Here is a 12,567-nt window from a genome sequence, read left to right as displayed (position 1 = left end):
TGTTCAATCCTTCACGGGGACACGTGACTACATGACGGTGCTTGATTGTCAGTCAAGAACGTCCCGAATTGACAGAATTGCAATCACGTGATACGGAATTCAACCCTGTCACAGTTCTGCCAGTCCAACAGCTGAGGTGGTGTGAGTAGAATCAGCTGCCAAGATTGGTTGAGATATTTTTTATGCAATCGGCACATGCATTGTACTCCGAAAATCTCCTTTTCACTCGATTGACACTATTTTTGGAATTGAGAAAATTTAATTCCGGAACGTTCAATCGAGTATCCCCCATGTTAGCAATGGTGGCCTGAAGCCGACTTCCGGTATGATGGCGTGGTACGAGAAAAACTAGTGTAAAGCGCACAAGAGAACCCTTAGAGCTGTTTAATCAGTGAGCTACAGGGCCCAGAATCTAGAGAATCGAGGCCCGTATACCCATTGAGGTACAAGGACCCAGAATCTAGAGAATCGAGGCCCGTTTAATGGGTGAGGTACAAGGATCCAGAATCTAGAGAATCCCGTATAATCAATGAGGTACAAGGGCCTAGAATCTAGATAATCGAGGCCCGTTTGACGTGTGAGATACCTGAACCCAGAAACTAGATAATCGAGAACCGATTAATCAGTGGGGTACAGAGAGACAGAAATGGGGGTAAACGCCCACTCGGCACAAACTAAGTCAGTTCGGGACTAACATGGTTTAATTTTATTTCAATAGTTCGCTTGCGCGTAGGGGTATTTAGCAGTGGGGGGGAACCCACGAAGCTGGAGAGGCAACCCTACTCCTTGCCACGTACAACCGGAGATTTGAAACCACGCCCAGTGCCGGACTGGGCCCACCTATAAAGAAAAAAGAAAAAAGAGAAAGAAAAAAAAGAAAAAAACAAAAGAGAAAGAAAGGAGAGGGGGAGGAAAGAAAAGAAAGAAGGAAGGAGAAGACATGAATAAATGGTTACTTCTTTACAGAACAATTATCAGTTATTATCACAGAAGTAAACAAATATCATCATAAGCTCGTGAGGTTCATGAGCGTATGATGATATTCGTTTACTTCTGTGAGTTCGAAGATTCTCGCTATATTCTGTGATGTGCGTCAACAGAACTGTCAAATACGTGTACTGTATGTATATTATAATTTGCATTATTTTCATCACGGAGATTAAAAGGGTTTTTTTTGACACTGAAGATAATTCTCAAATTCATCTAATGAAAGTTCTCTTAGGTCATTCTGTTATCTAATTGTATCAGGAAATCAAAAATGGGTTTGCGGTTGTCAATTTTCAAAATTTTCCTGGGGTCTCCCCCCCACCCCACAGACCCCCCTCAGACGCTCGCGCGCCTTCGGTGCGCTCGTGACGGGCCTTCGGCGCGTATTTGTGTGGGCCTTGGTCAATGACCTGACAGGTACTGACCACGCCAATTGACTCCATGACACAATGAGGTACAGGGGCTCAGAATCTAGCGAATTGAAACCCGTTCAATCAGTATCATACCGGTCCCCAGAAACTAGCGAATCGAAGCCCGTTTAATCAGTAGTGTACAAGGGCCCAGAATCTAGAGAATTTAGACCCGTTTAATCAGTGGCATACAAGGGCCCAGAATCTAAAGTCGCCCAATTTGTTTTGTTTTTGTTTTTTGTTTGTTTTGTTTTTTTGTGGGGTGGAGGCTGGGGGTGTTCCCATAAAATCGCCTAATTTGTTTTTTTTAACTTTGTTGTTAACCCTAAAATAGCCTAATTTGCTCCGATTGTCATGAGGTCGGTCAGAACAAACGGAGGTATTGCGTTTGATTGACTATCCAAAGATGCGGAGTAAGGGAAATGACTCTTATTTATATGAAAACAAATAGGAATCAGACCACAATCTCGATTTCAATCACTACATTTCAAATTGAACGGTAGGTAATTCACTAATTGCCTCATTGCCATACACTATATTTGTGGAGGGACTAACAAGGATTGCTGTCTAGTCATTCGGATCGGACGAAAAACCGAGGTCCAGTGTACAAGTAAAACCCTTGGCAGTTGGAATTCGATATAAAAGTAGGCCTTAGCGCCGCTGTCCGAGCAATATTTCCTCCATAGCACACTGTATGGCGTATGCTCGTCTTCCTTAGCCAAGTCGGAACAGAACAGTAGGACGTTAACCCCCATTTCATTTCATTTCATTTCACATCGAGGTCATTTCGGGACTAACACATGGTTCAATTTTATTTCAATAATTCACTTACGCGTAGGGGCCTTTATCAGTGGGAGGAAACCGGAGAAAACCCACGAGGTTGGACAGGCAACCCTACTCCTTGTCACGTACAACCGGGGAATCGAAACCACGCCAGCTGACTCAATGACAGACCTTATGATACAGCGCACACGTGCTAACTATCCGGCCATCCACCCCCTTTACAATTTATGACTCGACAGATTATTAATGTAAATACATATTAATCAAGTTGTACAATGGCTTTATCAACATCCTACTATATTTGTGCGATTAACATCTCCATTACTTTTCTGGTCACATCTTTGTTTCCACAGGTGCAAACTTTAATATTACTTGAGCACTTCAGGAATTTAGAGATCATCTTATTATAAATTCAGCCGCTAAAGGTAACACGAGTATTTTCATAGTAAAACGAAGGCAATAACTATGAGAGATATTATCGGGAATCAAAACGCCTCTTCGCCTAACGAACACACACAGTATGCCTAAATCTCAGTACAAATGGGTGTTAACATTAAAAGCTGGAAAACACAGGGGTTGACAAGTAAGGCAGTGTCTATTCGTACACATTTTCGTGCACGTAAAAGAATCGTTGACATATGGGGTCGGTGACGAAGGAGGGAGGTGGGCAAAATTATCCTCCCTTTTATTGCACACGTGACGATAGAAACAATAATTACAATATGTTAGTCTAAAAATGAACGAACAATTGTGTTGACGAGACGCTAAACTCCAGTACTTACTCCTCCCTAACTTTCTTTCCTCCTCCCTTAACATTCGTTTCTCCTCCCTTGCATTCCTTTCTTCTCCCTGACATTCTTTTCTCCACCCCACCCTCCTTAGCATTCATTTCTCCCCCTAGTATCATTTCTCATCCCTATCAACCTTTTCTGCCCCTAACATTCCTTTATCCTCCCTGGCATTCCTTTCTCTTCCCTAGCATTCCTTTCTCCTCCCTGGCATTATTTTTCCTCCCTAACAACCCTTTGTGCTCCGTAACATTCTTGTCTGCTCCCTTAAAGGACCTAAGTCCGTAACTCAAAATCCTCCAAAAACTTCGACATCGAAAACACGAATTATTGGTCAATTTTAATCAACATTGATGATGTAAACTTACCGGGAAAAGATGAGCTTCTGATATCCGATATTTAATATAAAATAATTTTTTTAACATTGGTACACGAATCCTGTACCATAATGCGCTTCAGCCCCAGTTGTATTGAGAGACTCGAGGGACGAGGCTAGACACATTGCACCAAATCAAATGGAGTTATGTAGACTAGAATAACTAGACGCTAGAAATTTGCACTCGATTGAGATTGCTGACTTATTTCGCCGAACATAGTGATTTGAAATTGGAGTAAAAACGGAAACCATTAAATGTAAATCAGTTTATATAGATTCATATTACAGTATTATATGCGTTGCGACCCACTTTTGTGAATTTCTAGGTCCCAAATGTTAGCGATTTAGCTCCTTTAACATTCCTTTCTCCTGCGTAGCATTTCTTTATCCTCCCTTAACAATCCTTTACAGATTCCTTTATCCTCCCTCTAGAACCCCTCTCTCCTCCCTGAAATTCCTTTCTCCTCCCTTATCATGACGTTCTGTCCATAGCATTCTTTTCTCCCCCTACCCTAGTATTCCTTTCGCCTCCCTATCAATCCATACTGCTCCCTAACTGACCCTAACATTCCTTTCTCCTCCCTGACATTCATTTCCTAAATTGTTGGTTACCTGAACTAGTCACTTGTCACAGATGATTCCTGTAGTACATGGTATCAGCTGTTCCGAAAATAACTGTTTGAATTTAATACTGTCAGAACGTAATCCATGTCAAAGTCTGTGTGACAGTCATGCATTATAAAATTAAGTTCACTTGAGAACAACTTTCGACAAATATTGCATGACATTATTTTCACAGGACCTCTTTTGTCCACTTCTTGTGTTATGTGTCTTTTAAGAAATGGCGACGCTAAATCCAGTTCCAAACTGGTCTTGTACTTTAATAAAGTATGTACACAAAGGGTCTTTAATGACTCCTCATACTCCTCTAAGTAGGGCGTGGCCACGGCGAACGTATTGGCTCGAGGAACACGTAAGCGCCTCAGCTCAGTTAAAATGGCCGATATTCCTCCAGAGCAAATATCCATTGATGGTGACGTCATGTTGTTTCCAGATAAGTCCAAATCTTCAAGTTGTGTTAAATTTAAGAACGAGAGTGGTAACTGAGTCATGTTGTTCGAGGCTAGATTCAATCGCTTTAGAGATCTTAAAAACCCGACGTACGGCGGGATGGTGGTGATGGAATTGTTAGAAAGATTTAGAATTTCTAGTTTTTGGAGATGAACTATTTCTATTGGTATCGTAACGATATAATTATCGTGAAAGTCAACCATCTTTAAATTAACACAACGACTAATTGATAGCGGAATGACCGGACATTTAACACCGCAAATAAAAAGTTCTTGAAGTGTTTCTGAGAAGAACCTAGAACTTAAAATGCAGTCATATGCGTTTTGAGCTATTATTTTAGGATGAAATTCTATGATCTCTGTGACATCTTTCTTGGTATTCACAGTCACATAGGCGTTTGATTGTGCTCCGATCTGTGGCATCATTCCAGATACTTGTCTTAGGTATTTAAATATTCCATCAACCCCTTTTGAACATATGGATGGATTAGGGGCTCTGAGAGGATTACCTTTAACATTTAGTTCTACTAAATAAATCATCTCCAAGACATCAACAGAAATGATTTCAATCCTATTATTCTTCAGAATCAGTCTCTCTAAACGTAGAAAGAGTAATGTTTGAGGAATGGATCTTAAACTATTGTCAGAGAGATCCAGTACTGTTAAGTTCTTAAGATCACTTAAACAATCTGGCAGTTCTTCTATTTGGTTTCGCCGTACAATTAATGTAGATAAATTTGAAAATCTGCCCACAACACTAGGAAATATTGGTATTTTCCCACCGGATGCAATCTTGAATTTCTGTAAATTTTTTGGCATCCCCACAGAGTTGAGAATCAACGTCAGAACATTAGACGCGTTTATCTTGTCTTTAATTTTCCAGCGAACTGGTTCGTATCTAATTAAAAAACAACTATAACTGCTACAGCTTAAACAACGTCTGTAAATGGTAGGATTGCAAATAACATGCGGGCCACAAGACATCTTTTTCCACCGACAAAAGCCAGAAGATACCTTCTTCGACCGACAAAAGCCGCAATCGAACCGCTTATTCTTTCCCCAGACCAGATAATCTGCACAATCCGAGCGGTATCTTTTGAAGTGCAGAAAATATAGGTGCCCACCATACTCTTCTTTGAAATTGGCCTTTGGTGGACGTCGGATTCTTTCAAGAATGGCTGACATCTTTGAATTCGTGTTCATGTACACCTTGTCCAATCAGAATACCTGAAACAATCAACATATAAACATTAGAAAAATATCATTTCTGTCGCGAGAACATTTGGTGAGAGAGAGAGAGAGAGAGAGAGAGAGAGAGAGAGAGAGAGAGAAATGGGGTTTAACTCCACTCGGCACAAACTAGGTCATTTCGGGACTGACATATGGTTCAATTTTATTTCCATAATTCACTTGCGCGTAGGGGTATTTAGCAGTGGGAGGAAACCGGAGGACTCGGAGAAAACCCACGAGGTTGGACAGGCGACCCTACTCCTTGTCACGTACAACCTGGGAGAGAGGGTCCACGAGGTTGGACAGGCGACCTTACTTCTTGCCACATACAACCGGGAAAACGGGACCACGCCAGTTGGCTCAATGGCAGACCTTATGACACAACGCGCACGCGCTAACCATTCGACCATCCAACCCCTCTCAAATAAGAGATATACCCTTCATGAAGCACTTTGTCACAATTTTCAACTGCGCCTATGGCCTGAAACCAGAAGTTTCCGGTTGGCGCAATTTAGGGTCTAACATATTACTCCATTTGAATTTCAATGAATCGTTTGCGCGTAGGGATCTTTAGCGGTGGGAGGAAGACGGGGGAACCGATGAAAACCCACCAGGTTAGGCTAAAGGGAAATATAGCGGGGTGGGACGCCCACTTAACACAAATTAAGTAATTTCGGGACTAACATATGGTAGTCTACTTTTCCTTTCTAGGCCTCCTACATGTGCAACATACAAGGAGAAATCAGGTTAATATAATATTAAATAAGAACATTACGCATTTTTGTAAGACATTAAGTAAAGTTGTGGCCTGATTCCAACTATATTATACAGTTGTTATTCCCCTTTAGTAATAATATATCTCGCTTACCTTTAGTTATTTAGTAAACATTTGTGTTGACCCATGTTCCTCTGTTAAATGATTACCTGTATTCTTCAACACATGAAACAATATAACACACTATATGGTACATAATTTACATCATTTCGTCGATTAACTTCATTTGACAAGTTCCGCTGGGTTCGGTCAACATCTATTTCTAGATCGTTACGACTTTATTTATATATATAGTAACTTACATTTAGTCCCGTATATCCAGACAGTATAACTAGTGATATCACATCGGGAGTCAGACCAGTAATTCTCTGTCCCGTTGACTTCAATGTTAAAGAACAATATTGGTGTCAGTCATTATCACATATATGATAGAACTGGTTCAACACGTTCCAAATATAATTTTAACACAGAGATCATCGCGCTACGATAGATGCGTTATGAAGACTTCAAGAAACGAAAGTCACGAACGCAAATGAAGAATTCTATGCAGAATTATTAATAGCACGGGATACTTTTCGAAAGCGGGGGACAAAAATGTATATTTCATCATATAAACATACTGATGCGATAGAATTGGATTTCAGAATTATTCATAACATTGTATACACGAAAGATAAACTCTACAGGATCGAGAAAACGGGAGATAATCTCTGTCCTCCATGTAAAATTGAAGTTGAAACAATTTGTCATAAGTTATTTAGTTGTCCATGTATATGCATCGAAATGAAATGAAATGAAATGGGGTTTAATGTCCTGCTGGGCTAATAAAGACGGGCACACGCCATACAGTGTGCTTTGAGTGAAATTTGTCCGGACAGCGGTGCTACGGCCTACTCTTATAACGAATTCCAACTGTCAAGGGATTTTTTACGTGCACGCCAATGTGTACACGGGACCTCGGTTTTTCGTCCCATTGGAACGACTAGACTGCTGTCCTTGTCAGGCCCTTATTCTATCCTTAGGAAGATTATCTATATAAAAAAAAGGAGACACGTCCTTCTAGACTTTGGAATTATCATAAATCCCAAATAAATATTTAAATCCTTAGTTTAGTATCAGCTTTTAAAAATATTAAAACACATTTTATGGGTGTTTTTTTTAAAATAAAATAGTTACAAAGAATAACAATTATTTCACCTATAACAAATATAGTATAATACTTAATAGTAAGTGCAGGGAGACTGCACCACACACAATTACACAAAACAAATCTTCGGAAAGACACAACACACAAAAATCACCAAAAAACGTAAATATCAGATCCGGGCGCTAGCCGTAAGCGTCTACTGCGATGTACAGTCCCGGGTCTGTAGTGATACAGACTGAACTCAAACATGAAAACTAACAATCAGGAATAAAACCCAGAGAAAAACGTACTGTAATAGTAGTATGAGTCATAATCTGTTATACGCCACATATATTGAAGTAAAAAATTACCTATACAAGTAACCACTGACGTAAACAGTGCAGTAGATTCTCATTGTTATAATTATAGACTATTAAATACAATGTATGTAAATAACAATGTACATATTTTTTACTAATGCCATGCTTTATACAGAGAGAGAGAGGGGGGGAGAGAGAGAGAGAGAGAGGGGGGGGGGGTTAACGTCCACTCGACGAAAACTAGGTCATTTCGAGACTAATTTTATTTCAATAAATATTTTACATTGAAAAAGCATCCATTTCCCCTCCTCCAGCATTCCTTCCCGCATTCCTTTCTGCTTCGTAGCATGCCTCTCTCACCCTTGCATTCCTTTATCCTCCTTCGCATTCCTTTCTCTTTCCTGTCATTCCTTTCCCCTCACTAGCATTCATTCCCGCGTTCCTTTCTACTTTCTAGCATGCTTTTCTCCCCCTAGCATTCCTTTATCTTCCTTAGCATTCCTTTCTCTTTCCTGTCATTCCTTTCCCCTGACTAACACTCCTTTCCCCATTCCTTTATGCTTCAAAGCATGTCTATCTCCTCCCGCCCTCCTTCCTTTCACCTCCCTAGCATTCCTTTTCCTTTCATGTCATTCCTTTCCCCTGACTAGCATTCCTTTCCCCATTCCTTTCTGCTTCCAAGCATGCCTATCTCCTCCCGCCCTCCTTCCTTTCACCTCCCTAGCATTCCTTTTCCTTTCATGTCATTCCTTTCCCCTGACTAGCATTCCTTACCCATACCTTTCTGCTTCCAAGCATGCCTATCTCCTCCCACTCTCCTTCCTTTCACCTCCCTAGCATTCCTTTCCCCATTCCTTTCTGCTTCCAAGCATGCCTATCTCCTCCCACTCTCCTTCCTTTCACCTTCCTAGCATTCCTTTCCCCACTCCAGTCTTCCTTTCCTCATTCTCTCCTGTATTCTCCCCCGGCATTTTGTTCTCCTCCATTCGCCTAGCTAGTATTCCTTTCTCTTCAATAGCATCCGTTGCTCCTCCCTCTTTTCTCGTCCTTGGCATTCCTTTTCAAAACAGTTATTCACCACAAGTAGTCAAATCTCAACATGTCTCTAACAGATGAATGTGGTCTCGGATGTTCCGAGATTACCTTCTTGTATTTAATACCGCCAGTACGTAATCCATGTCAAAGTGTGTGTGACATTCATGCATTATAAAATAAAATTCACTTGAGAAAATCTGTCCACAAACATTGCATGCCAGTATTTTTAAGGCGTTTCTTTTGTCCATTTCTTGTTTTATATGTCTTTTCAGAATAGATGGCGCTAAATCCATTTCTGTTGGTAAATTGATCCTGTGTTTTATTAAAATACGAACACACAGGGTTTGTAATGACTCCATACATTGTTCCTCACAGTAGGCTCGAGGAACACGTTGGCGCCACAGCTCAGTTAAAATGGCCGATATTCCTGACGAACAAACCTCCATCGATGGTGACGTCATGTCGCTTCCCGATAAGTCCAAATCTTCAAGTTTTGTTAAATTTAAGAACGAGAGTGGTAAGTCACTCACGTGGTTCGAGGCTAGATTTAATCGCTTTAGAGATCTTAAAAACCCGACGTAAGGCGAAATGGTGGCGATAGCATTTTTAGAAAGATCTAAAATTTGTAGTTTTTGGAGATGAACTACTTCTTTTGGTATCGTAACGATACAATTATCGTGAAAATCAGCCATTTTCAAATTAACACAACGACTAATTGATAGTGGAATGGCGGGACATTTGACACCGCGAATACAAAGTTCTTGAAGTGTTTCTGGGAAGAATCTAGAATCTTAAATTCTGTCATAATCGTTTAGAGCTATTATTCTAGGATGAAATTCGATGGTCTCCATGACATATTTCTTGGTATTCACAGTCATATAGGCGTTTGATTGTGCTCCGATCTGTGGCACCATTCCAGATACTTGTCTTGGGTATTTAAATATTCCATCAACCCCTTTTGAACATATGGATGAATTAGGGGCTCTGAGAGGATTACCTTTAACATTTAGTTCTACTAAATAAATCATCTCCAAGACATCAACAGGAATGATTTCAATCCTATTATTCTTCAGAATCAATCTCTCTAAACGTAGAAAGATTAATGTTTGAGAAATGGATCTTAAACTATTGCCAGAGAGATCCAATAATGTTAGATGCTTCAGATCACTGAAGCTGTCTGGCAATTCTTCTATTTGATTCCCACGTAAAATCAAAGTAGATAAATTAGGAAATCTGCCCACAACACTTGGAAATATTGGTAAATCTCCACCACGTGGAACCAAGAAATTTTGTAATTTTTCTGGCACCCCAACAGAGTTGAGAATCAACGTCAGGGTTTCAGGCGAGTACATTCGATCTTTAATTTTCCAGCAAACCGGTTCGAATCAAATTGGAAAACAATTGTAACTACCACATCTTAGACAATGTCTATAACCGAAGGAGTTACATGCCAAGAGCGAACCGCAAGGTAACCGTTTCGGCTTACAGTTACGACAATCAAACGTATTACGCTCAGTCACTCGCAAGACAGCATATTCTCGACAACCAGATTCACCCTTATTTAAGTGAGTAATATGTACGCGACCGCCATACTCTTCTTCAAAATCGACATTATCAATTTGTGGACGTCGGAATAAATCTCGTATTCTTTCAAGAATGGCTGAAAACATCTTTGAATTCGTGTCAAATCAGAATACCTGAAACGATTACCATAAAAATTAACATAACCAGAATTTTTCTGGTGAGCGCAGTTTCGGGATTAACATATTCTTTCAATATATCGGATGTGCGTAGGGATCTTTAGAGGTGGGGAAAACCGGGGGCCCCAGTGAAAATCCACGGGGTTATGGACATGCGAGAGGTGGTGGGGGAGTGCAACGTACACTCAACTCAAATCAGGGAATTTTGGGGACCAGCAAGGTTAGACAGACGACAATACTTTTCACACACAATTATGGGATCGAAACAACGCCATTAGACGACATGCCTTATAATCTAAACAACGCCATTAGACGACATGCCCTTTAAACTAAACAACGCCACTAGACGACATGCCTTATAATGTAAACAACGCCACAAGACGACATGCCTTATAATGTAAACAACGCCATTAGACGACATGCCTTATAATCTACACAACGCCATTAGACGACATACCTTATAATCTAAACAACGCCACTAGACGACATGGCTTATAATGTAAACAACGCCACAAGACGACATGCCTTATAATGTAAACAACGCCATTAGACGACATGCCTTATAATCTACACAACGCCATTAGACGACATACCTTATAATCTAAACAATGTCATTAGACGACATGCCTTATAATCTAAACAACGCCATTAGACGACATACCTTATAATCTAAACAACGCCATTAGATGACATGCCTTATAATCTAAACAACGCCACTAGACGACATGCCTTATAATCTAAACAACGCCACTAGACGACATGGCTTATAATGTAAACAACGCCACAAGACGACATGCCTTATAATGTAAACAACGCCATTAGACGACATGCCTTATAATCTACACAACGCCATTAGACGACATACCTTATAATCTAAACAATGTCATTAGACGACATGCCTTATAATCTAAACAACGCCATTAGACGACATACCTTATAATCTAAACAACGCCATTAGATGACATGCCTTATAATCTAAACAACGCCATTAGACGACATGCCTTATAATCTAAACAACGCCACTAGACGACATGCCTTATAATGTAAACAACGCCACAAGACGACATGCCTTATAATGTAAACAACGCCATTAGACGACATGCCTTATAATCTAAACAACGTCATTAGACGACATGCCTTATAATGTAAACAATGCCATTAGACGACATGCCTTATAATCGAAACAACGCCATTAGACGACAAGCCTTATAATGTAAACAATGTCATTAGACGACGTGCCTTATAATATAAACAACGCCAGTAGACGACACGCCTTATAATCAAAACAGCGCCATTAGGCGACACGCCTTATAATCTAAACCGCGCCATTAGGCGACATGCCATAAAATGTAAACAACGCCACTAGACGACATGCAAGCGTTAAACTATTCAGCTACCCATCGCCGATCAACTGTAAAGGCATCTTAAATATGCTGCCAATTGTATAAACGGAACCTCAGGTTTTTTTACCATCCGAACGACTAGGAATTTTTTCTTGCCAGACCCCTGTCATGTGCCACATATAAAGAGAGAGCAGGTAAAGTGTAATGTCAAATAAGAACCTTACGTAAATACTAAAACCGACCAAGACGTGCATTTTTGTAAGACATTAAGAAAAGTTGTGGTCTGATCCAACCTATATTATACAGTGGTTATCCCCCTACACATGTCGTAATAAAATATCTTGCTTACCGTTAGTTATTTAGTAAACATTTGTGTTGACCCATTTCGTTGATTTACTTCATTTGACAAGTTAAGCTTGGTTTGGTCAACATCTATTTCTAGATCGTTAGACTTTATTTATAGTAACTTACATTTAGTCCCGTATAACCAAACAGTATAACTAGTGATATTACATCAGGTATCAGACCAGTAATTCTCTTCCTCATTGACTTCAATTTTTTAACAAAACATGACATTTCTTGTTGGATTTTTTTTTATCTTAATCTTTATAACACAAAGAGCCC

General features: G+C 40.0%; 1 protein-coding gene across 2 annotated transcripts; it reads right to left on the bottom strand.

Moving 5' to 3' along the window:
• Positions 1–3,639: 3,639 nt before the first annotated feature.
• On the bottom strand, positions 3,640–12,561 carry LOC126822365 (leucine-rich repeat-containing protein 40). 2 transcript variants are annotated; one of them, XM_050551232.2, is made up of 2 exons: positions 12,293–12,561; positions 3,640–5,641 (listed from the first exon to the last, which is right to left on the bottom strand). In XM_050551232.2, the coding sequence occupies exon 2, from the start codon at positions 5,615–5,617 to the stop codon at positions 4,001–4,003; it is 1,617 nt and encodes a 538-aa protein (XP_050407189.1). In that variant the 5' UTR covers positions 5,618–5,641; positions 12,293–12,561; the 3' UTR covers positions 3,640–4,000. The 2 variants fall into 2 exon arrangements, with proteins under 2 accessions (XP_050407189.1, XP_050407188.1); XM_050551231.2 differs by lacking the exon at positions 12,293–12,561 and adding an exon at positions 6,513–6,679.
• Positions 12,562–12,567: the final 6 nt, after the last annotated feature.

This window comes from Patella vulgata, chromosome 5 (genome assembly GCF_932274485.2).
Source record: "Patella vulgata chromosome 5, xgPatVulg1.2, whole genome shotgun sequence".
In the NCBI taxonomy this organism is placed as follows: Eukaryota; Metazoa; Mollusca; class Gastropoda; family Patellidae; genus Patella; species Patella vulgata.
Note: the sequence above shows the minus strand (reverse complement) of the source record. Positions and strands in the feature narration are given on the sequence as shown.